The sequence below is a fragment of the Heterodontus francisci genome, chromosome 29, assembly GCF_036365525.1.
Source record: "Heterodontus francisci isolate sHetFra1 chromosome 29, sHetFra1.hap1, whole genome shotgun sequence".
NCBI lineage: Eukaryota > Metazoa > Chordata > Chondrichthyes > Heterodontiformes > Heterodontidae > Heterodontus > Heterodontus francisci.
Window position 1 is genome coordinate 31997479 of NC_090399.1, and position 26003 is coordinate 32023481.

General features: G+C 50.5%; 1 protein-coding gene across 2 annotated transcripts in view; it reads left to right on the top strand.

Moving 5' to 3' along the window:
* The first annotated feature begins 212 nt into the window (after nt 1-212).
* Nucleotides 213-26003, top strand: part of rnf20 (ring finger protein 20, E3 ubiquitin protein ligase) — a 32675-nt gene continuing 6884 nt past the window's right edge. The window contains exons 1-14 of one of the 2 annotated variants that reach the window (XM_068009688.1): nt 213-309; nt 2217-2437; nt 3829-3996; nt 4446-4605; nt 8794-8985; nt 11195-11313; nt 13400-13546; nt 14243-14320; nt 18105-18224; nt 18466-18645; nt 18955-19090; nt 20071-20234; nt 21051-21403; nt 25186-25303. In XM_068009688.1, the coding sequence (XP_067865789.1) occupies nt 2288-2437; nt 3829-3996; nt 4446-4605; nt 8794-8985; nt 11195-11313; nt 13400-13546; nt 14243-14320; nt 18105-18224; nt 18466-18645; nt 18955-19090; nt 20071-20234; nt 21051-21403; nt 25186-25303 (2085 nt within the window). In that variant the 5' untranslated portion in view covers nt 213-309; nt 2217-2287. Of the gene's footprint in view, nt 310-329; nt 578-2216; nt 2438-3828; nt 3997-4445; nt 4606-8793; nt 8986-11194; nt 11314-13399; nt 13547-14242; nt 14321-18104; nt 18225-18465; nt 18646-18954; nt 19091-20070; nt 20235-21050; nt 21404-25185; nt 25304-26003 lie in introns of those variants that run through there. The other variant, XM_068009687.1, reaches the window with a different exon arrangement.

Sequence of the window (26003 nt, forward strand, 5' to 3'; positions counted from 1 at the left end):
TCTGGCTGGCCTTCTGTCTCCTCTTGCATCTATCCGTGGCTCCGTTCGTTGGCGTCCCTGACTCCTCCTAGCTGGTCCTCCGAATGTCCCCTCTTGTCCGTCACCCCGCTGATCGTTGGCATGTTTCTCCATCTCCGTCGACCATTCTGTTTCCGGTCCTCCTCAGTCCCTTCTTGCCCACCCCCCGGTCTCTCCTTGTCAAGTTCCGGCCCCGCCCCCTCATTTGGTTGAGGCTCCGTCTGGCTTCCGGGTTTGAGGCCAAAGCAGAAAGTGGAGCCGCGGTGATTGGAGCCAAATCCCGTCGGGGAGGTGGGGGAATGGAGCCTGGATCAGAGAAAGGAATCAATCCCTGGAGGGGAAACATCTACAGGGCTAACGGGACGGGTGTGGGGGAAGAACAAGGGGGAGTGGGATTAATGGGATAGGACCTTTCCAAGAGCCAGCACAGGCACAATGGGCCCTCCTGGGCTGTCTGATTCTGTCATTTACTGATAGGGTTAGACTTGGGGAAGGTGTTTCCACTTGTGGAGGGGAGACCAGGAGTAGTTTGGGCCGAAAAAAGCCTGTTTCTGTGGCTGTAAGTACTATGTGATGCCTATCATTGCCGAATATCCCTCTGAGGGGAGAGTGGGGAGGTTTGGAGTGTTTCTTGAACTTACTGCACAAAATACGAGCTCTTGGTGTAGGGGGGTAAAATTAACATGGATAGAGGTTTGCTTAGCTAACAGGAAGCAGAGAGTAGGGATAAATGGGGCATTTTCTGGTTGGCAACCTGTAACTAGTGTGGTGCCAAAGGGATCAGTGCTGGGGTCTCAACTATTTTCAATATATATCAGTGATTTGGATGAAGGGACCAAGCGTATGGTTGCTAAATTTGCTGATGATACAATGATAGAGTTAAATTGTGAAGAGGGTATAAGGAGTCTACAAAGGGACATAGATAGGTTAAGTGAATGGACAAAAATTTGGCAGATGGAATATATTGTGGCAAAATGTGAATTTGTCCACTTTGACAGGAAGAATCAAAAAGCAGTATATTACTTAAATGGAGAGAGATTGCAGAACTCTGGTACAGAGGGATCTGGGTGTCCTGGTATATGAATCACAAAGTTTGTATGCAGGTACAGCAAGTGATTAGGAAAGCAAATGGAATGTTGGCAGTATTGCAAGGGGAATGGAATATAAAAATAAGGAAGTTCTGCAGCAGTTGTACGGGGTGTTGGTGAGACCACATCTGGAGTACTGCGTACAGTTTTCGTTTCCTTTCTTATGAAAGCAGTTAGAAGCAGTTAAGAGAACGTTCACTCAACTAGTTCCTGCGATGAAGGGGTTATCTTCTGATGAAAGGTTGGACCCCTATCCATTGGAGTTTAGAAGAATGAGAGGTGATCTTGAAACATACAAGATCCTGAGGGGACTTGACAGGGTCGATGCTGAGAAGATGTTTCCCCTCATGGAGGAATCTAGAACTCGCCGGCACTGTTTAAAAATAAGGGGTCTCCCATTTTAGATAGAGATGAGGAGAAATGTTTTTCTTTGAGGGTCATTAAGCTGTGGAATTCCCTTCCAGAGAGCAGTGGAAACAGGGTCATTGAATATATTCAATGCTGAGTCTGAAAGATTCTTGATAGACAAGAGAGTCTAAGGTTATAAGGGGAAGACAGGAAAGTAGAGTTGAGGCCACAATCAGATCAGCCATGATCTTATCAAATGGCGGAGCAGGCTCACAGGCTGAATGCCTACTCCTGCTCCTAATTCGCGTGATCGTGTGTAACTTGAACCTTCTGACTCTGAGTCAGTGCTACCTGCTGACACTAAGACGTTAGATGTGGAGAAGATGTTTCCACTTGTGGGGCAAAACCAGAACTAGGGGCGGGGGATGGGCTGGATTCATAATATGTATGATGGTGACTAATAAACCCAGTCGGGAATTCAGGAGAAATTCCATTACCCAGAGAGTGCCGGGAATGTGGAACTAATTACCACAGGGAGTGATTGAGGTGAATAGCGTAAATGCATTTAAGGGGAGGCTGGGTAAACACATGAGGGAGAAAGGAAGAGAGGGATACGTCGATAGGCTGAGATGGAGGTGGGGTGGGGGGAAGCTCGTGTGGAGCAGAAACACAAGCGCAGACTCGTTGGGCCGAGTGGCCAGTTCTTGTGCTCTGGACTCTAATTCCATTGAAACAACCATCACAATTTGATTTCTCCTGTAGCTTCCAGTGACGACCACTAAATCCCCAGGAAGCTCAGTCCTGCCTGGAACAGCCTCTTCACAAGCCCCATCATGAAGGAGAGGGAGATGGCGGGCAGCAAGCGTCCTGCGGCGGAGTCTCTGTCCGCGGGGCCTCCCGAAAAATCGGCCAACTTGGAGGAGCCTGCCGGGAGTTCGGGAGCCAAGGTGGAGACCATCAAACTGGGGAGCGACACCTCCACGGTGAGTGCTCCTGTGCAGCACAGGAGGAGGCCATTCGGCCCATTGTACCTGTGCTGGCTCTTTGGAAGCCCATTCGTGCTCGGTACCAAATGGGTTACTGTAGCCTCGTGGTTACGTTACTGGACTCTAACCTACAGGCCGGCACCAATGATCCGGAGACATGAGTTCAAAACCCAACACGGCAGCTCGGGAAATTTTAAATGCAGTTAAATGAATCTGGGATTTAAAAAGCCCGTCTCCGTAACGGTGACCATGAAAATGCTGGATTGTCGGAAAAACCCATCTGGTTCACTCATTTATTTTTGGGAAGGAAGCCTGCTGTCGTTGCCCAGTCTGGGGATATATTTTTTATTCTTTAATGGGATGTGGGGGAGACTGGCAGGTCCAGCATTTGTTGCCCATCCCTAATTGCCCTTGACAAACTGAGTGGCTTGCTTGACCGTTTCAGAGGACAGTTACGAGTCAATGACATTGCTGTGGGTCTGGAGTCACATGTAGGCCAGACCAGGTAAGGGCCAGCAGATTACCTTCCCTGAGGGGCGTTTTTCATGGCACCATTACTGAGACAAGCTTTCAATTCCAGATTTTTTAAATTAAGCAATTGAGTTTATTAATTAAATTTAAATTCCAGCAGCTGCCATGGTGAGAGGTGAGATTTGAACTCGCGTCTCCAGAGCATTAGCCAGAGCCTCTGGATTACATGTCCGGTGACATTACCACTACGCCACCATCTCCCCATGGCTCCAGACCACAGCGATGTGGTTGACTCTTAACTGCCCTTTGAAATGGTCTAGCAGGGCACACAATGGTTCAAGAAGGCGGCTCACCACCACTTTCTCAAGGGCAATAAATGCTGGTCTTGCCAGTGACGCCCACAACCCGTGAATGAATTTTTATTTAAAAATGGAGCTTTCCAATTGTTCGCACTTCCCATGCTCTTACCCTACAGCCCTGCAAATTTTTCCCCTTCAAGTATTTATCCAATTCCCCTTTTGAAAGTTATTATTGAATCTGCTTCCACCGCTCTTTCAGGCATTCCAGAGCAACAATCATTGTGCAAAAACATTTCTTATCTCTCCCTCTGGTTCTTTTGCCGATTGCCTTCTTCCAGTCACCGACCCTCCTGCCACTGGAAACAGTGTCTCCTTATTCACTCCATCAAAATCCCTGATAGTTTCTGAAATGCAGCACAACTGAACACTGAGCTCATTCCTATATCAGGTAAACTCAGCACAGGACGGAGATGGAGCCTGGACCTTTCCTATTCTCTTTGTGTTTAGAGGGGAGCCTCAGAATCTCTTCTGTGCTCCCAGGTAAGCCCCGGGCCTTGTGGTCAGCGCTAACCTGGTGGGCCCCGCCTGACTCATATTGCCCATTTAACTCTCCATCAGGAGGAACTTGACATTCGGACGCTCCAGACTAAAAACAGGAAGCTTGCCGAGGTGATTGATCAGCGACAGAGCATCGAGGACGAGCTGCGGGAGCAAATCGAGAAGCTGGTGAAACGTCAAGCAACGGACGATGCCACCCTGCTCATCCTGAACCGCTACTGGTGCCAGGTACAGTGGGCAGTGCCCCTCCCCACTGACTCATCAAACACTCCCAGGACAGCTACAGCAGGGGTTAGATACAGAGTAAAGCTCCCTCTACACTGTCCCATCAAACACTCCCAGGGCAGCTACAGCAGGGGTTAGATACAGAGTAAAGCTCCCTCTACACTGTCCCATCTGACACTCCCAGGACAGGTACAGCACGGGTTAGATACAGAGTAAAGCTCCCTCTACACTGTCCCATCAAACACTCCCAGGATGGGTACAGCACGGGTTAGATACAGAGTAAAGCTCCCTCTACACTGTCCCATCAAACACTCCCAGGATGGGTACAGCACGGGTTAGATACAGAGTAAAGCTCCCTCTACACTGTCCCATTTGGCTGTGACCCCGGACGGGATGAAAGGTCAATCTACGGCTCCCCAGCAGTGACATTAACTTGGATCATCTTCCCGCAGTTTGATGAGAATGTGCGGATTATCCTGCAGCGCTGGGACCTGGAGCAGGAACAGGGGAGCCGGGACATGCTGTCTGAAAAGAAGATGCTGGTCATGTCTGACCCTGAGCCGGATTCCGACAGCAACCCGGAGCGGGAACGGCAGGAGGAGAGAGAGAAAGGTAATCCATGGGGACTGTGGATCCCGGACTGTAACCTGGGCCGGTGTATCAGAGGGGAGAGGGAGAAAAGAGAGGAAAGAGGGAGTGGAATGAGGGGGGAGGGAGGGGATTGAGGGGAGGAGGGGGAGGTAGCGGATTGAGAAAAGGAGAAGGGCGGGGGGAGTGGACTGAGGGGAGGGGATTGAGGAAATGAGAGGGGGAGGGAGGGGATTGGGGAAAGGAGAGGGGGAGGGAGCGGATTGAGGAAAGGAGAGGGGGAGGGAGCGGATTGAGGAAAGGAGAGGGGAGGGAGCGGATTGAGGAAAGGAGAGGGGAGGGAGCGGATTGAGGAAAGGAGAGGGGAGGGAGGGGATTGAGGGAAGGAGAGGGGAGGGGATTGAGGGACGGAAAGGGGAGAGGGAGTGGCTTGAGGAAATGAGAGGGGGAGGGAGCGGATTGAGGAAAGAAAAGGAGGGAGGGAACGTGAGGAGGGAGGGAGCAGATTGAGGGAAGGAGAAGGGGAGGGAGCGGATTGAGGAGAGGAGGGAGAGAGCGGATTGAGTGACGGAGAGGGGAAGGGAGCGGATTGAGGAAATGAGGGAGGGAGCGGATTGGGGGGTGGAGAGAGTGAGGGAGCAGATTGAGGAAAGGAGAGGGAGAAACTGGATTGAGGGAACGAGGGGGTGAGGGAGCGGATTGAGGGAACAAGAGGGGGAAGGAGGGGAATGAGGGCGGGAGGGAGTGGATTGAGAGATCGTGATGGGGAGAGCGGATTGGTGAGAGGAGGAATGGAATTCTAAAAGAATAAGAGAATTGAACAATAACTTGCATTTAGACAGCGTCTTCAACTTTTAAAACTTCCCAAGGTGCTTCACAGAAGTGTAAGTTGGACAGAAATTTGACATCGAGCTACATGAGAAAGGTAAGTTTGGAGCATCAACATCCTGGGGGATTACCATTGACCAGAAATTGAACTGGACCAGTCATATAAATACTGTGGCTGCAAGAGCAGGTCAGAGGCTCGGAATCCTGCGGCGAGTAACTCACCTCCTGACTCCCCGAAGCCTGTACACCATCTACAAGGCACAAGTCAGGAGTGTGATGGAATACTCTCCACTTGCCTGGATGAGTGCAGCTCCAACAACACTCGAGAAGCAAGTTACAGAGATAGGGAGGAGTGCAGAACTCGAGGTGGGTTACAGATATAGGGAGAGTGTAGGAGCTGGAGGAGGTTACAGACATAGGTATGTAGGTCTGGAGGATGTTACAGAGATAGGGCGGGGTGTAGGGGCTGGACGAGGTTGCGGAGATGGGGGAGGGCTGGAGGAGTTTGCAAAGATGGGGAGGGATGGCGGAGGTTGCGGGGATGGGGAGGGCTTGTGGAGGTTGCGGATTTGATTTGATTTAGATTTAATTTAGAGATACAGCACTGAAACAGGCCCTTCGGCCCACTGAGTCTGTGCTGACCATTAGCCACCCATTTATACTAATCCTACACTAATCCCATATTCCTACCACATCCTCACCTGTCCCTATATTTCCCTACCACCTACCTATACTAGGGGCAATTTATAATGGACAATTTACCTATCAACCTGCAAGTCTTTTTTTGGCATGTGGGAGGAAACCGGAGCACCCGGAGGAAACTCATGCAGACACAGGGAGAACTTGCAAACTCCACACAGGCAGTACCCAGAATTGAACCCGGGTCACTGGAACTGTGAGGCTGTGGTGCTAACCGCTGCACCACTGCGGAGGGCTGGAGGAGGTTGCGGGGACGAGGGAGGGCTGGAGGAGGTTGCGGGGACGGGGGAGAGCTGGAGGAGGTTGCCGGAATGGGGAGCCCCTCCAACCTTCTGAGATCTCCACGCTCTTGACCCTTCAGTATCCCCGATATTAATCACCCCACTATTAGTGGCCATGCCTTCAGCTGCCTGGACCCTAAGCGCTGGAATTCCCTCGCTAAACCTCCCCCAATCATGCCGTCCCCTCTTCCCTCCCCTCTCCGCCCCCTCACCCCTCCCTCCTCGCTCCCCCCATCCCCCGCCAACACTCTCTCCCCGCTATGTGTATCTCATTCCCTTAATGCACTCCATTAAATCTACCCCTTTGACCAAGGTTTTGGTTCCCTGTCCCTAATCACCTTTTGTGGCTCAGTGTTAAATTTCAGTCTGATTTGCGCTGCTGTGAAGCCCATTTACGGCCAGTTGGATAATTGTGTGGCTTGTTCCCACTCTTCACCCACTAACTGACCACAGCAAGTGTTTTTGTTACTCGGGTTTTAACCCCTTTGTTTGATTTGTCAGATAGCAATGTCAGTGATAGGTTTTCTTGTAGGTTTGAAACAGAAAATTAACTATTCAACAATATTCATTCCCAAAATGGTGACAACCGCAACCACGCACGCATTAACTAGTGTTCACAAAAGAAGATAGATAGAGAGGAAAAGGTATGTGGTTTGAAGTGATCTAGGTGTCTGGGGTTCACGGTAAACCTGTTGAATCTTCAAGGCGGACATTTCTTTTAAAGCTGCAGGCCTGGGTGTTTGTAGTGTTACGACCGAGGCGGGAGGAGTGCACTGTTAATTCAGTCCCACTTCTCCACAGGTCCCAACATATATTAAAATTTTTCCCACTATCCAAAACAGTCGATCAGATACTCCCATTTTCCCCCAAAATAAAGTACGCCAACCAGGTTTCTTTAATAAACAACAAAACTATCTGTTTATGATAAACCAAGTCTTAACCAATAATAAACATACACGTGAATTGAAATATTAAAGCCCCTTTTTTTATCCTAGCCCTCACACACTGGTTAACTGGGGGGAAAAAGGGACTTTTGTTTACAGCTGTTACAAAGAAATGGAAAGAATAAAAAAAAACCACTTCGACTTAAAAGGTGTGGAAGGAAGACCTTTGTTTTGGCGAGTTGTCCCAAAGGCGAATAAGTGACAATCAATGACATCTTCCTCGAACAGTTCTTTCCAGGTGATGTTGATCAGCCTGAGTAGGCTGTCAAGAGATGCAGCACAGAAAGCTCCAGTCAGGCTTTACAGCAGGAAGCAGCAACATGGATCTGTTTGGGTCTTATAGCAGCAATATAAGCAGTAAAGGTTTCTTCAAATACAGGAGGAAATAGTAAATGCACTTAATACAGGAATTCTTTAAAGATGCAGGGATTCTTCAAAGAGAGCAAGCTATCAGCTGTCTTCTCCTGGCAGGCACACAGCAACTCCTTCCTTCTGTTTTTCAGGCCAAACACCAACTGGCTTTTAACAGTTCAAAATGAAACTAAGCTGTTCAGCAGCAAGTCGCACGGCATCTATAAATCTTGACTTGTCATTCCCTTGCAAACGTCCTTTCAGAGTCACAAGCACAACCCCTGCTGGGTTATTTGTAAACAGATGCTTTCCAGTAAGACTTGTTCACAAGCCAACCTTCTGTTGACCTACCCTTTTTAAAAAAAAAACACAAAAGTTCAGCAATCTCCAGTTGACTCAATGTCCATAATCTGAATATAAGTTCTTAAAACATATTTTACAAAACAAAAAGCAGAAGAAATCTTGTAACAATAGTTTTCTGGTGGTTAAGACTTCAGACTGGAGGCAGTGGTCACTTTCAGTTCTCTGCTACACGTTGAAGTGTAGAATTCGCAGCAGGGCTCCTTTGATTTTTTTTGCTGGACTTTTTAACAGCCCCTGGCTGCTTTTCTGTGATGATTGCTCCCCTCTCCAGGGAGCTACCTTTTAAGGTAAGAATCTCTCACATTAGCCTCTGTTAGGAGATGCCTGGCCCCCCTCCCTGTTGTGACCACACAGTGGACCAGGATATGACTACTTTACACCACCTTTGTTTCAGAAAAAAAAATTCAGTTCAGGAATATGTCTCGATGGTTTCAGGATGGGTGTAATGGACCCCACCTAGCTTGGAATTATATCGTTTTGTTCTTAACAGACAGTGCGACAGTTTGAATATGCGTGCGCAGTCAGCCGATCTTCAGCTATTTTGCAGCACATTGAGTTTTCCTTCAAAAAGTGGACAGGGTTTTATAAACATTCAGTATGGTTCTGTATTTTCATCGCTGCACGTCTCATGAGCGTGACAAACAGCTTGGGATGTTTTGCTATGTTAAAGACGCTATATAAATACAAGTTTTGTTGTTGAGGGTGTGAAAGGCACTGTAAATGCGAGTCCTGTCTTTTACCAACAGGGTGCAGGGACGGACAGAGTGAGAACGCGCTGCCATTCTTGGCCATGCTGGCCAGCAGCACCAGTGAGGAGATGGAACTGCAGCTCCAGGATCGGGTGATCTTCTCCAGGCAGGCCATGTCCAGCACAGTGGACGTGTTCGAGAAGCTGAGGCTCAGGATCAACCAGCTGGCCGAGTGGCTCAGCAGCAAGGGTGAGGAGACTCATAGAATCATAGAAAGTTTAAGGCACAGAAAGAGGCCACTTGGCCCATCCTGTCTGTGCCGGCCGAAAGACGATCCACCTATTCTATTCCCACCTTCTAACATTTGGTCCGTAGCCCTGCAGATTATGGCACTTGAGGTGCATATCCAAAGTCCTTTTGAATGATTTGAGGGTTTCTGCCTCAACTACCCTTTCAGGCAGTTCCAGACCCCACCACCCTCTGGGTGAAAAAGCTTTTCCTCATCTCCCCTCTAATTATTCTACCAATCACTTTAAATCTATGCCCCCTTGTCACTGACCTCTCTGCGAAGACAAATAGACCCTTCACCTCCACTCTATCCAGGCCCCTCAAAATTTTTTACATTTCAGTCAGATCTCCCAATAACACAAGAAATAGGATCAAAAGTAGACCATGTGGCCCATCGAGCCTGCTCCGCCATTCAGTACAATCATTGCTGATCTTCGGCTTCAATTCCATTTTCCTGCCCGCTCCCCATATACCTTGATTCCTGCGAGACCAAAAATCTGTCTATCCCAGCCTTAAATACATTCAACAATGGAGCATCCACAACCCTCTGGGGTAGAGAATTCCAAAGATTCACAACCCTTTGAGTGAAGTAATTTCTCCTCATCTCAGTCCTGAATGATTGATCCTTTCTCCTGAGACTGTGCCGCCGTGTTCTAGATTCCCTGACCAGTGGGAACAATCTCTCGACTTCTACCCTGTCAAGCCCTTTCAGAATCTTGTATGTCTCAATTAGATCACCTCTCATTCTTCGAAACTTCTGAGAACATAGGCCTAATTTACTCAGCCTCTCTGCAAAAGGAATGTCATGCGCTAAACTTAATAATCCTTGTCACTTAGGTCCAGACAGACAGGCCCAAGTGGAAGCGGAGGTTCAATGCATGTTAAATATATATAATATCTTCCTGCAGCCTACAGCTATCCTCCTCGCTATCTACCACACGGCCAATCTATGTGTCATCTGCAAACTTCTTGATCATGCCCCTACATTTACATCCAAATCGTTAATATATACCACAAAAAGCAGGTGACCCAGTACTGATCCCTGTGGAACGCCACTGGAAACAGCCCTCGAGTTGCTGAAACACTTTGTTTCCTGCCACTGAGCCAATTTAGTATCCACCTTGCTGCATTTCCCTGAATCCCATGGGATTTTATTTTTTTAACCAGTCTGCCATGTGGGACCTTGTCAAAAGTCTTGCTAAAATTCTTGTAGACCACATCAACTGCACTACCCTCATCTATCCTCCTTGTACTTCTTCAAACAATTTGAACAAGTTGGTCAGACAAGATCTTCCCTTAACAAATCCATGCTGACTATCCTTGATTAACCTGTGCCTTTCTAACTGACAGTTTATTCTGTCTCTCAGAATAGATTCCAATAATTTGCCCACTACTGAGGTTAGACTGACTGGCCTGTAATTATTCAGTCTATCCCTCACTCCCTTTTTAAACAGAGGTACAAAGTTAGCAGTTCTCCAATCCTCCGGCACCACACCTGTATCCAGTGAGGATTGGAAAATGATGGTCAGACCTTTTGCTATTTCCTCTCTTGCTTCTTTTAACAGCCTTGTGTACATTTCATCTAGTTCTGGTGAGTTGTCAACTTTCAAGGATGCAAACCCAATTAATATTTCCTCTCTCCCTGTGTTTATCACTTCCAATACATCACACCCCTCTTACTGAACTACAATATCTGCATCGTTCCCCCTCTTTTGTGAAGACAGACACAAAGTATTCATTCTCCCGCACGCTGGCACTCAGTTCCCGGACCAGTGCTGAGCTAGTCTGACCCTTCACTCCCCAAATGTGGTACTGAAGACCACACACTCACACTCATCCCCTGCCTAATGCTGAGCTAATCTGACCCCTCACTCCCCGAGTGTGGTACTGAGGACCACACACTCACACTCAATCCCCAGCCTACTGCTGAGCTAGTGGACAGTCTGGATTACATCCTCATTTGAGGATTCCTCCATTCAGATTAACCCTCTGGTGAGCGTTCCTCTTAGACCCAGTGTCTAAACAAGTAACTGCCCAGGATTCCCCCCCCCCAGGCCCTGTGGTTAAACTTGTGACTGTTCCAGGTTCCCCCAGGCTCTATGTTTAAAGTTGTGACTGCGCAGGATTCCCCCAGGCCCTGTGTTTAAAGTTGTGACTGTTCACTGCCCAGGTGCTCCCCAGCTGGAAGAGGCATTGAGGGAACTGAACTCGCTCCTGTCGAGGGAGAACCAGAGGCTGCTGGAGGTCACGGACTTTCTCCGGGAGAAACATCACAAGATGTCACAGGAGGCAAGAACCGGGGAGGGGGAGGGGCTGACCTAGTAATGGGTGGGTCTTGGGGGGAGGGATTGACCTGGAAATGGGAGGGGCCTGGGAAAGGAGGGGCTGACCTGGTAATGGCAGGGGATTGGTAGGGGGAGGTGTTGATCCAGAAGAGGAGTGACCTGGGACGGGGAGTGGCTGGCTTGGGAATGGGAGGTGCTTGGGAAGGGCGAACCCAGTAATTTATTTATTTAGAGATACAGGACTCGGCCCACCGAGTCTGTGCCGACCAAGAACCACCCATTTATACCAACCCATATAATATAATCCCATATTCCCTACCACCTACCTACACGAGGGGAAATTTACAATGGCCAATTTGCCTATCACCTGCAAGTCTTTGGCAGTGGGAGGAAACCGGAGCACCCGGCGAAAACCCACGCGGTCACGGAGAACTTGCAAACTCCCCACAGCAGTACCCAGAATTGAACCCGGGTCCCCTTACCGAGCTGTGAGGCTGCGGTGCTAACCACTGCGCCACTGTGCTTCCCTAATGGGAAGTCCCAGAAGGGTGAGGTGGTAATTCAGTAATGGGGCGAGGCCTGGATTGGGTAGGGGGTGCCCATGAGGACAAAGCAAGAGGTCACTCTTAAACCTTCCCTTACGCTGACGGATGCAGCTCTCTCCCTGTTGTAACAATGAATTGATCCAGTCTTCATTCCCTCCGCCCCCACCTCCTCCCCCGCCCCCACCTCCTCCCCCTCCCCACCCCTACCCGGACCCCTCCTTCACCCCCCCCCCCACCTACGCGGACCCCTCCACCCCCCCCCTCGCCCCTACCCGGACCCCTCCTCCCCACCACCCGGACCCCTCCGTTCCCCCCCCCCCTTACCCGGACCCCTCCTTCCCCCCCCCCCCCCTTACCCGGACCCCTCCTTTCCCCCCCCCCCTTACCCGGACCCCTATTTCCCCCCTCCCCCTTACCCGGACCCCTCCTTCTCCCCCCCCCCCCCCCCACCCTTACCCGGACCCCTCCTCCCCCCCCCTTACCCGGACCCCTCCTTCCCCCCCCCCCCCTTACCCGGACCTCTCCTTCTCTCCCCCCCCCCCCCCCCCTTACCCGGACCTCTCCTTCCCCCCACCCCCCTTACCCGGACCTCTCCTTCCCCCCCCCCCCCCTTACCCGGACCTCTCCTTCCCCCCCCCCCCCCCCTTACCCGGACCTCTCCTTCCCCCCCCCCCCCTTACCCGGACCTCTCCTTCCCCCCCACCCCTTACCCGGACCCCTCCTCCCCCACCCCTTACCCGGACCCCTCCTCCCCCACCCCTTACCCGGACCCCTCCTCCCCCACCCCTTACCCGGACCCCTCCTCCCCCACCCCTTACCCGGACCCCTCCTCCCCCACCCCTTACCCGGACCCCTCCTCCCCCACCCCTTACCCGGACCCCTCCTCCCCCACCCCTTACCCGGACCCCTCCTCCCCCACCCCTTACCCGGACCCCTCCTCCCCCACCCCTTACCCGGACCCCTCCTCCCCCACCCCTTACCCGGACCCCTCCTCCCCCACCCCTTACCCGGACCCCTCCTCCCCCACCCCTTACCCGGACCCCTCCTCCCCCACCCCTTACCCGGACCCCTCCTCCCCCACCCCTTACCCGGACCCCTCCTCCCCCACCCCTTACCCGGACCCCTCCTCCCCCACCCCTTACCCGGACCCCTCCTCCCCCACCCCTTACCCGGACCCCTCCTCCCCCACCCCTTACCCGGACCCCTCCTCCCCCCCCCCTTACCCGGACCCCTCCTCCCCCCCCCCTTACCCGGACCCCTCCTCCCCCCCCCCTTACCCGGACCCCTCCTCCCCCCCCCCTTACCCGGACCCCTCCGCCGCCCCCCCCCCCCCCCCCCTTACCCGGACCCCTCCTCCCACACCCCTTACCCGGACCCCTCCTCCCACACCCCTTACCCGGACCCCTCCTCCCCCCCCCCCACCTACCCGTACCCCTCTCCAACTGCCCCACTCTCTGCCCCTTACCACTCTGTCTTTCTTGCACCACCCCCACCCAACCCTGCCTCACCACCACTCTTCCAACCCCCTTTCTGTTTCACCCTCAGTTCTCAGAGCTTCAGGAGAAGGTGGAGGAGGCAGAAAGCCGCCTATCGGATATGCAGACCACAATTGAGGACCTGCAGTGGGACACTGACAAGATTCGCAAACGGGAGCAGCGACTCAACAGGCACCTGGCGGAAGTTCTAGAGCGGGTGAGCGTGACGAGAGACTGGATACAGTACCCAGAGCACGGAGTTGCTCCCTGACATTGAGTCCCCCACTTTATACCCAGTGGCAGCATCAGGTACTGCCAGGGCAGGTACAGCACGGGTTAGATACAGAGTAAAGCTCCCTCTACACTGTCCCATCAAACACTCCCAGGACAGGTATAGTACAGGGTTAGATACAGAGTAAAGCTCCCTCTACACTGTCCCATCAAACACTCCTAGGACAGGTATAGTACAGGGTTAGATACAGAGTAAAGCTCCCTCTACACTATCCCATCAAACACTCCCAGGACAGGTATAGTACAGGGTTAGATACAGAGTAAAGCTCCCTCTACACTGTCCCATCAAACTCTCCCAGGACAGGTATAGTACAGGGTTAGATACAGAGTAAAGCTCCCTCTACACTGTCCCATCAAACTCTCCCAGGACAGGTATAGTACAGGGTTAGATACAGAGTAAAGTTCCCTCTACGCTGTCCCCATCAAACACTCCCAGGACAGGTACAGATTGGATTAGATACAGAGTAAAGCTCCCTCTCCACTATCCCATCAAACACTCCCAGGACAGGTACAGATTGGATTAGATACAGAGTAAAGCTCCCTCTACACTATCCCATCAAACACTCCCAGGACAGGTGCAGCACAGGGTTATTGTAACTCTCTCTCTTATCTCCTGCTCCAGGTGAAGTCGAAAGGTTACAAGGTTTACGGGGGATCGAGTAATCTGTACGGAGGGACTGTGACCATCAACGCGAGGAAGGTATTCCTCATGGCAGATGCTGCGGGACTGGGAGACCATGCGCTGGGTGAGGGGTTTCACGGTTTATTGGGATGGACGTGCAGGTTTGGTGATTCCGAAGGTGTTTGCGCTGGGAAAGCCCCACTTCAATCCCCCACCTCTGCTAATCTCACTGATCCTTCAAGTATATCACTTGGAAGATTCCTCCCCTAGTTACTGCCCTTGGTGTGTCACATTGAACCAACAGCTTAACAACCCGCTGTCACTCCAAATACACAGCTGAACATAGAGTTAGACAGCATGGAAGAAGGCCATTCAGCCCATCGTGCCTCTGCCAGCTCTTTGAAAGATTTAGTAAGACTGTTAAAAGATGAAATCCGAACCCCCAGATCAATTTAAGAATTACCCAAACAACATTTCATGTTTTAAGCCTTTTGTTGCAACAACTAAACTAAAAGTTACCACTAATTAAACAGGACTTTGTAAGCAGTTAATGCTCCAAATTACAGTGAAGGGTATTTTTCCTTCACGTAAGAAAAAGCACCTGAAAACCCCAAACCACATTTATGTTACACAGTCCTCTTTGATGGTGATATCTCTGTAGCTAAAAGTCCCAAACTCCTCCCAGTTGCAATGGGTTGGATCTCCCAGTCCCTCTCAAAGTCAGTTTTCTCTTCGCTCACTTCCTTTGATCACTTTCGACCTGGACTTGTGTGAATGAGGCGATCTCCTGTGACTCTTGGTCTTTTCTTCTCTGCAAACTTCAACTTTCAAATTGGGTTCAAGTGTTCGCAGCCTTTTGCTGTGTCAGTGTTTAGAGAACAGGTGTTTCCTCTCTCTCTCTTTCTCCTGAGGCTGCCACCACTGGTCTTTGTCTTGGGTCTACCTTACAGCCTGCACATTTCGCAAAGTGTCAATAATCGTTTTTTTCCCATGTGCAGAACCCACAAGTCTGGCTATAGCAAAACCACCCAGGCTTTGCTTTGTTTCCAGGTGCTAGTAATTGTAATGAAAACATAAAGTGCTGGAAATATTTAGCAGATCTGGCAACATCTGTGGAGAAAGAAGCAAAGGTAACGTTTCAGGTCTGTGACCTTTCATCAGAACCTGTTCACTGACCTGAAACGTTAACTCTGTTTCTCTCTCCACAGATGCTGCCAGACCTGCTGAGTATTTCCAGCACATTGTTTTTATATCAGATTTCCATCTGCAGTATTTTGCTTTTATTACAACCTTGCCTCCTGCTTTTCAATAAGATCTTTGTTGTCCTGGTTAGCAAGATCCCAGTCTTATCCTTAAGTAGAGTTGATGTGAGGTTGCATAGCTTCTCTGACTCCATCTTTACACGACATTAAAAATCAAAATTTTTATTCCCTGAGTATGACTATGTCAGTCCCAAGATATTGCTGCAGAAGTTCCTCAGGGTAGTGTCCTTGGCCCAACCATCTTCAGCTGCTTCATCAATGACCTTCCCTCCATCATAAGAAGTGGGGATGTTCACTGATGATTGCACAATGTTCAGCACCATTCACAACTCCTCAGGTGCTGTGTCCAGATGCAGCAAGACCTGAAATGTATTTAGGCTTGGGCTGATGAGTGGCATGTAATATTCGCACCACACAAGTGGCTGACAATATCCATCTCAAACAAGAGAGAGTCTAACCTTATCCCCTTGACGTTTAATGGCATTACCATCACTGAATCCCCTACTATCAACATCCTGGGGGATTAACATTGACCAGAAACTGAACTGGACCAGTCATATAAATACTGTGGCTACAAGAGTTGGTCAGAGGCTAGGAATCCTGCAGTGAGTAACTCACCACCTGACTCCCCAAAGCCTGTCCACCATCTACAAGGCACAAGTCAGGAGTGTGATGGAATACAATCCACTTGTCTGGATGGGTGCAGCTCCAACAACACTCAAGAAGCTTGACACCATCCAGGACAAAGCAGCCCGCTTGATTGGCACCCCATCTTACAAACATTCACTCCCTCCACCACCGATGCACAGTGGCAGCAGTGTGTACCATCTACAAGATGCACTGCAGCAACGCACCAAGGCTCCTTCGACAGCACCTTCCAAACCTGCAACCTCTGCTACCTAGAAGGACAAGGGCAGCAGATGCATGGGAATACCACCACCTACAAGTTCCCCTCCAAGTCACACGCTAAAGCCTGGCTACCCGACCCGAACCCGACTACATGTGTCAGGTTCGGGTCTGGTCGGGTCTATATTTGGTGTCCAGCATTCGGGCCCGGGTCGCGTTTTAATTTTATACCCGAGCCAGGCTTTGCCAGACACCATCCTGACTTGGAACTATATTGTACTGTAGGTGTACCTACCCCATACAGACTGCAGCGGTTCAAGAAGTCAGCTCACCACCACCTTCTTGAGCAATTAGGAATGGGCAATAAATGCTGGCCTAGCCAGCGAAGCCCACATCCCCCAAAAGCATAAAAAAAAAAATCATGCAACAAAGTCCAGCGTTCATAATAAGATCTATCTAATTAATTCCACTCCCCTGCTTCTTCCCCATAGATCTGCAGACATTTCTGTTTCAGTATTTATCCAATTTCTTTTAGAAAGTTATTATTGAAACTGCTTCCACCGCCTTTTACGGCAGCGCGATCCAGATCACAAAAACGCGCTGTGTAAAAACATTTCTCCCTCATCTCCCCCCCCCTGATTCTTTCACCATTTATCCTCAATCTGTGCTGTGTCCTCTGGTTACTGACCCTCCTGCCACTGGAAACAGATCCCCTTATTTACTCAATCGAAACCATTCCTGATTTTGAACAACTGTCAAAATTCCCTTAACCTTCTCTGCTCTAAGGAGAACAATCCCAGCTTCTCCAGTCTCTCCACATTAACTGAACTCCCTCATCCCTGGTCCCATTCTATTAAATCTCCTCTGCACCCTCTCCAAGGCCCTGACATCTTTCCGAAAGTGTGGAGCCCAGAACTGGACACAATACTCCAGCTGGGGTCTCACTAATGTTTTATAAAGGTTGAGCATAATCTCTATGTTTTTGTACCCTGTGCCGCGAATTAAAAATGCCAGGAACTAGTATGCTTTATTATCAGCCTCCCACCTTCAAAGTTTTGTTGTACAAACATCCCCAGATTTATTGACAGTACCAGTACTGAGGGAATGCTGCACTGTCGGCGGGTCAGTACTGAGGGAGTGCTGCACTGGAGGAAGGGCAGTAGTGAGGGAGTGCTGCACTGTCGGAGGGTCAGTACTGAGGGAGTGCTGCACTGTAGGAAGGGCAGTACTGAGGGAGTGCTGCACAGTCGGACATGTTGTCTCTCGGTTGAGATGTCAAAACGAGGCCCTCTTGGGTGGAGGTACCAGATCGCCCAGCCGCTTTTGGAAGAAAAGCAGGGGGAGTTCTCCCAGGTATCCTGTGTGCAATATATATCCCTCAACCTGGCCATTTGTCATTTGCTGTTCGTGGGAGCTTGCTGTGCACAAAATGATTGCGGCAGTGACTACACTTCAGAAAGTAATTCATTGGCTGTGAGGGCCTTTGGGACATCCTGTGTTGGTGAAAGGCTCTTTAGATATGGGAAGTCTTGGAGCAAAAGATTTTACACCCCAACCAACAGTCCCAGCCATTCAACCGCCTGACGATCTGCCTGGGATCTTGCTATGCGGAGGAATGGCCGCCTGCTGGGGTAACACATGGGGTCGTCATGTTGGTGGGGGTGGGGGGTTGGATGAGGGGCAGGGGTTTCGATTTGGGGTTGTGTGGGGGGCTTCTCTGCATATGACTTCAGGGTCCTGTTTGTTTGCTGCAGTTTGAAGAGATGAACTCTGACCTTGAAGAGAACAAGGAGTTGGCGTTGAACCGTCTCTCGGAGCTGGAGAAGATGCGACAGGATCTCCAGCTGGTAACTGGGGACAATGAGAAACTGAGGGTGAGTCCAGGCCCCGTTTTCCCCCTAAATCACCCCCCCTGCTCCGCCTGCCCCCTCCGCTCCGCCACGCTCCTCCTGCACCCCCCCCCCCCCCTTCCCCCCCCCCCACTGCTCCTTCCGGCCCCCCCCCCCCCCGTTCCTGTGTTTACTCTGATTGGTCAGACATGGTGTGGGGCGGTGAGTTACTCTCTGGTTAACCCTATCCTTGTCCTGTGTCTCCTCCCCACTCTCCCCTCCCCAGGAACAGCTGAAGACTCTTGCCAGTGAGATGGTGAAGGACTCCCCAGAGTTTCGCTGCCTGCAGTCCCAGTTCTCCGTGCTTTACAATGAGAGCCTGCAGCTCAAGGCCCAGATGGACGATGCACGCAATCTGCTCTTCACCACCCGAACCACGCACCAGCGTCAGGTAGAGCAGATGGAGGTGAGTGCTGCCCCCTTCCCTCAATACACACCCACTGCCCCATGCTCTGTGGGCCTCAGTACCACTCACTGAGTGAGAGTCCGGCTAACTCAGCTGTAGGCCCAAGATGGAGCCTGGATCTGTCCGCTGCGACATCCCACTGGAGGCCCTGGAGAGGTCAGTTAAGCATCGATAGGTGACCCTTGTGAAGCAGGGGTTGTTGGTCAATGTGTGACCCTGGTGATGGTGGGATGGGCGGGGGAGGGGTTTGGTGGGGTTGGTGGCATCCCTGGTGCTGACCCCTGACCTCGGCTGCTGTCTGCATTACAGGGTGATGAAGTGGGTCTGCAGAAGAAGCTGCGGACGGAGGTGATGCAGCTGGAGGACACCCTGGCCCAGGTCCGCAAGGAATACGAGATGCTGCGTATCGAATTTGAGCAAACTCTGGCTGCCAATGAGCAAGCGGGTGAGAACTGAGGGAACAGGATGGGGAGGAAGGATGGAGAGGAGCAGAAGTGAGGGATTGCAGGTAGAGGGAGGGGCAGGAGGCAGACGGGTTGCAGGGAGGAACAAGATATAGAGGGGAAGCAGGGAGTGAGAGTAGGAAGAGGGGTTGGAGGGAGTGGAGTGGAGGAAGAGAGAAATGAGGGACTGGAGTGGAGGCAGAGGGGAGTCAGTGGAGGAAGGAGGGGGGCTGGAGGGAGGGAGTGCAGGAAGGAGGAGCTGGAGGGAGGAAGTGGAGGAAGAGGGGAATGAGGGAGTGGAGGAAGAAGGCTGGAGGGAGGATGTGGAGGAGGAAGGGCTGAAGGGAGGGAGTGGAGGAAGAGGGGAATGACTGAATAGAGGGAGGGAATAGAGGAAGTAGGGCCGGGAGGGAGGAAGTGCAGGAAGGAGGGGCTGGAGGAAGGGAGTGGAGGAGGGTGGCTGAAGGGAGGGAGTGGGAAGAAGGGGCTGAAGGGAGGGAATGAGGGGGAGGGGTTGGAGGGAGGAAGTGGAGGAAGAGGGATTGGAAGGAGTGGAAGAAGTGTGTTGAGGGAGGGGGTGGAGGAAGGAGCCTGGAGGGAGGGAGTGGTAGGAGGGGAGCGGAGAAGAGGGGAGAAGGAAGAGGTTGGAGTGAGGGAGGTGGGATGGAGGTAGTGGAGGAAGTGAGGCGGGGAGGAGGGATGAAGGGGAAGAGGGGAGGCAGGAGCTAGTGGAGGGAGAGAGGAGGAGGGAGAAGGGGTGGGATTGGAGCAGTAGGGGAGGGAGAGGAGGAGGGAGGATGAGAGGTCGGAGGGAGGGAATGAATAAACTGAGGTAAAAGAGGGAGGGAAAGGGAGAGGTGAAGGAGATACTGAGAGCTGGACTCAGGACCACATGAGACGAGGCTCTGACTCCCCCCTGCACCTCCACCACCACTGTGAGGGGTCCTCGTGAGTAACCCCCGAACCTCCTCTGCCTCCTCAGGGCCCATCAACCGGGAGATGCGTCACCTGATCAGCAGCCTCCAGAACCACAACCACCAGCTGAAGGGGGATGTGCAGCGTTACAAACGTAAGCTCCGCGACACGCACACAGAGCTGGCCAAGGTGCGCAGGAAAGTCTGGGAGACGCACAGCGAGCTGGGCATGGTGAGTGAGGGGTGCCGGGGTTAGGAGGACGGTGCTGGGGGATGGGGAACGGTGCCTGGCAGGGAGATGGTGGGGTTGCAGCCTCCTGGGTGGGACGATCCCAGGAGAGAGGATGGCGAATGCAACTGCTAGACGAGGCGAGTAAAAATCCCATCACGGAATCTTAGAGAACAGGAAGAGACCATTCGGGCTGTGTTACCTACGCCGACTCTTTGGAGGAGCTATCCGGGTTAGTCCTCCACATCCAGCTGTCACCCTGTAATTTTGTTCAGTTCAAACACACGTCCAATTACCTTTTGAAAGTTATTATTGAATCTGCTTCCACCGCTCTTTCAGGCAGCAGATTCCAGATCACAACAACTCACTGCGTTTTTAAAAGAAAATTCCTCCTCATCTCCCCTCTAGTTCTTTTGCCAGTTATCTGTGTCCCTCTGGTTACCGACCCTTCTGCCCCTGGAAATAGTTTCTCCTTATTTACTCTATCAAAACTCTTCATGATTTTGAATGCCTCGATTAAATCTCCCTTTAGCCTTCTCTGCTGTAAGGAGAACAATCCCAGCTTCTCCTGTCTCTCCACTTTAACTGAAGTCCCTCATCCCTGGTGTCATTCTGGTAAATCTCCTGTCGGACACTGTCCAAAGTCGGGTGAGATCAGGCCAGGCCTGGAGCCTGGGCATTTCCTGACTCCGTATCGGGTGTAGATGAGAGGGCTGGGGTGGATGAGCTGGGTGTTGGTGTCAGCAGCGTTTACCATTGACTGCCCGCGTCCTTGCCGAAAGTGCGCACACCGACGCCTTTTCTTAATTCTTCTTCCAGGGTCGGCCACGGGGACCCAGCGGATCACAGCTTCAGTCCGGGGCCGAGCAGGTCAAGGAGGAGCCTCCGGAGGTCAAGCAGGAGCCTGAGGAACCCGGGAGCAAAAAGGAGAAAGAGGAGGCGGAGGCAGCCAAGGCCAGAAAACAACAACAGCAGGAGGAGGAGAAAGAGAAAGAAAAAGAGAGGGAGCGGGAGAGACGGGAGAAGGAGAAAGAGAGGGCCAGGGAGAAAGGGAGGGAAAAGGAGGCGGAGAAAGAGCGAGACAAGGCGGAGAAGGAGCGAGAGAGGAGCAAGCCGGAGGACGCCAAGAAGAAGGAAGTGGAGATGGTCAAACAGCTCAGAGGGGAACTGAAGTAAGTTAATGCCTGTAAATTCTATATAAGGACAGTGCACAGTGCTCCAAGTGTGGAATAACCAAGGTTTCTTTTTCTTTCGTGGGATGTGGGCATCGCTGGCTAGTCCAGCATTTATTGCCCATCCCTAATTGCCTTTGAGAAGGTGGTGGTGAGCTGCCTTCTTGAACCGCTGCAGTCCATATGGGGTAGGTACACCTACAATGCTATTGGGAAGGGAGTTCTATGATTTTGACTCCGTGGCAGTGAAGGAACGGCAATTAGTTCCAAGTCGGGATGGTGTGAGCTGCCTGCTGCCCTTGTCCTTCTAGGTGGTAGAGGTCATGGGTTTGGAAGGTAAACAGGAAATTACAGATGCATGCGATAAAGGAACATCTGTAATTATGGGTGAATTTAATCTGCATATAAATTGGGCAAATCAAATTAGTCACAATACCGTAGAGGAGGAATTCATGGAGTTTAAACGGGATGGTTTTCTGGACCAATACATTGAGGAACCAACTAGAGAACAGGCCATCCTAGACTTGTTTTTGTGTAATGAGAGAGGATTAATTGACAATCCAGTTGTGCGAGACCCCTTGGGGATGAGCAACCATAATATGACAGAATTCTTCATCAAGATGGAGAGTGACGTAGTTGTTTCTGAGACTAGGGTCCTGAATCTTCATAAAGGAAACTGCGAAGGTATGAGGCACGAGTTGGCTATGATGGATTGGGAAACGTTTCTTAAAGGGATGGCGGTGGATAGGCAATGGTAAACATTCAAAGAGCGCATGGATGAACTGCAACAATTCTTTATTCCTGCCTGGTGCAAAAGTAAAACAGGAAAGGTAGCCAAACCATGGCTTACAAGGGGAATTAGAGATAGTATTAGATCCAAGGAAGAGGCACACAAACTTGCCAGAAAAAACAACAGACCTGAGGATTAGGAGCAGTTCAGAAGTCAGCAAAGGAGGACCAAGGGATTGATTAAGAAGGGGAGAATAGAGTACAAGAGTAAGCTTGCAGGGAACATAAAACCTGACTGTAAAAGTTTCTATAGGTATGTGAAGAGAAGAAGATTGGTGAAAACAAATGTAGGTCCCTTACAGTCAGAAACAGGGGAATTTATTATGGGAAACAAAGAAATGGCTGACCAACTAAATGCATACTTTGGTTCTGTCTTCAGAAAGGAGGATACAAATATCATACCAGAAATGTTGGGGAACACAGGGTTTAGTGAATGGGACGGACTGAAGAAAATCAGTATTAGTAGAGAAATGGTATTGGGTAAATTGATGGGATTGAAGGTCGATAAATCCCCAGGGCCTGATGGTGTACATCCCAGAGTACTTAACGAAGTGGCCCCAGAAATAGTGGATGCATTGGTGGTCATCTTTCAAGATTCTATAGACTCTGGAACAGTTCCTACAGATTGGAGGGTAGTTAGTGTAACCCCACTATTTAAAAAGTGAGGTAGAGAGAAAGCAGGGAATTATAAACCAGTCAGCCTGACATTGGTAGTGGGGACAATTCTAGAGTCCATTACCAAAGATTTTATAGCAGAGCACTTAGAGAACAGTGGTAGAATCGGGCAGAGTCAGCATGGATTTACGAAAGGGAAATCATGCTTGACAAATCTACTAGAATTCTTCGAGGATGTAACCAGTAGAGTTGATAAGGGGAAGCCAGTGGATGTGGTTTATTTGGACTTTCAGAAAGCTTTCGACAAAGTCCCACATGAGAGATTAACGTGTAAAATTAAAGCGCATGGGATTGGGGGTAGTATATTGCGATGGATAGAAAATTGGTTGGCAGACAGGAAACAAAGAGTAGAAATAAACGGGTCTTTTTCTGAATGGCAGGCAGTGACTAGTGGGGTACCGCAGGGATCAGTGCTAGGACCCCAGCTGTTCACAATATATATTAATAGATTAGATGAGGGAACTAAATGTAATATCTTCAAATTTGCAGATGACACAAAACTGGGTGGGAGGGTGAGTTGTGAGGAGGATGCAGAGAGGCTTCAGGGTGATTTGGACAAGTTGAGTGAGTGGGCAAATGCATGGCAGATGCAGTATAATGTGGATCAATGTGAGATTATCCACTTTGGTAGTAAAAACAGGAAGGCAGATTATTATCTGAACGGCTATAAACTGAGAGAGGGGAATATGCAACGAGACCTGGGTGTTCTCGTACACCAGTCGCTGAAGGTAAGCATGCAAGTGCAACAGGCGGTAAAAAGGGCAAATGGTACGTTTGCCTTCGTAGCGAGAGGATTCAAGTACAGGAGCAGGGATGTCTTGCCGCAGTTATACAGGGCCTTGGTGAGGCCACACCTGGAATATTGTGTGCAGTTTTGGTTTCCTTATCTGAGGAAGGGTGTTCTTGCTATAGAGGGAGTGCAGTGAAGGTTTACCAGACTGATTCCTGGGATGGCAGGACTGACGTATGAGGAGAGTGAGTCGGTTAGGATTATATTCGCTGGAGTTCAGAAGAGTGAGGGGGGATCTCATAGAAACCTATACAATTCTAACAGGACTTGACAGGATAGATGCAGGAAAGATGTTCCTGATGGTGGAGGAGTCCAGAACCAGGCGTCATAGTCTAAGGATACGGGGTAAACCTTTCAGGACTGAGATGAGGAGAAATTTCTTCACCCAGAGAGTGGTGAGCCTGTGGAATTCGCTACCACAGAAAGCAGTTGAGGCCAAAACATTGTATGTTTTAAAGAAGGAGTTAGATACAGCTCTTGGGTCTAAAGGGATCAAAGGATATGGGGGGGGAAAGCAGGAACAGGTTACTGAGTTGGATGATCTGCCAGGATCATAATGAATGGCGGAGCAGGCTCGAAGGGCCGAATGGCCTACTCCGGCTCCTATCTTCTATGTTTCTATGTGCTGTCAAAGGAGCCTTGGTGCGTTGCTGCAGTGCATCTTGTGGATGGTACACGTTGCTCCCACTGTGCGTCTGTGGTGGAGGGAGTAACTGTTGAAGGTGGTGGATGGGGTGCCAATCAAGCGGGCTTCTTTGTCCTGGATGGTGTCGAGCTTCTTGAGTGTTGTTGGAGCTGCGCCCATCCAGGCAAGTGGGGAGTATTCCATCACATTCCTGACTTGTGCCTTGTGGACAGGCTTTGAGGAGACAGGAGGTGAGTTACTCGCTGCAGGACTCCCAGCCTCTGACCTGCTCTTGTAGCCATAGTGCTTACGTGGCTGGTCTAGTTCAGATTCTGATCTATGGTAACCCCAGGGGGAATCAGTGATTGTAATGTCATTGAATGTCAAGAAGAGGTGGTTACATTCTCTCTTGTTGGAGATTGTTGTTGCCTGATACTTGGAGACCAGACAATGCGTATTCCAAAAGTGGTCTAAGCAAGATAGATTTTTTTTTTCAGTTCCTTTATGGATGTGTGTGTCATTGGCAAGACCAGCATTCCCTAATTGCCCTTGAACTGCTGCACTCCATGTGGATTTGTAGCGGTTTGATACAACTGGGCCAATTCGGAGGGCAGTTAAGAGAGAACCGCATTGGTGTGGGACTGGAGTCACATATAGGCTTGACAGGGTAAGGACGGCAGATTTCCTTTCCTGAAGGGGCAATAGTGAACCAGTTTTTTTTTTTTTTTACGACAATCCAGTAGTTTTGTGGTCACCATTACTGAGATTAGCTTTTTATTTAACTGAATTTAAATTCCCCCAGTTGCCATGGTGGGATTTGAACTCATGTCTCTGGGTTAGTCCAGGGCCTGTGGATTGCTCGTCCAGTAACACAACCACTGTGCTAATGCTCCTTGTGTACAGGAGAGCTCAGGAGAGCCAGAAGGAGATGAAACTCTTGTTGGACATGTACCGCTCATCACCAAAGGAGCAGAGAGACAAAGTCCAACTGATGGCGTCGGAGAAGAGGGCGAAAGCAGAGGTGAGGGCGGACTAGGGTCATTCTGCTGGGGTGGGGGGGTGGGTGGTTAAAAGAAAAACCATGGCAACCACTCCACAGACCCAGTGGCCCAAGGTAATTGGAAAGTCAATGGTATGTTAGCCTTGAATGCAGGGGAGTTGGAGTCTAAGAGTGAGTCTCGCTGCAATTGTACGGGGCTTTGGTGAGACCACACCTGGAGAACTCTGTACAGTTTTAATCTCCATACCCAAGGAGGGATAGACTTCCCTAAGAAAGGGTGCAATGAAGGTTCGGCAGACTGGTTCCCGGGCTGAGAGGATTGTCCTATGAGGAGAGATTGAGTAGATTGGGCCTATATTCTCTGGAGTTTAGAAGAATGAGAGGTGATCTCATTGAAATGTATAAAATTCCTAGAGGGCTTGAGAGGGTAGATACTGAGAGGCTGTTTGCCCCTGGCTGGAGAGCCTAGAACCAGGGGTCACAGTCTCAGGATAAGGGCTCGGGCATTTTGGACTGAGATGAGGAGAAATTTCTTCACTCAGGAGGTTTGTGTAACTTTGGAATTCTCTACCCCAGAGAGCTGTGGATGCTCAGACATTGAGTATTTTCAAGACTGAGAGTTTCTTCAGCACTAAGGGAATCGAGGGATATTGCAGGAGTTTGGATGAAGTCGATGATCAGCCAATGAGTATCAGTGACTAACATATATTTTCGAGTCTCT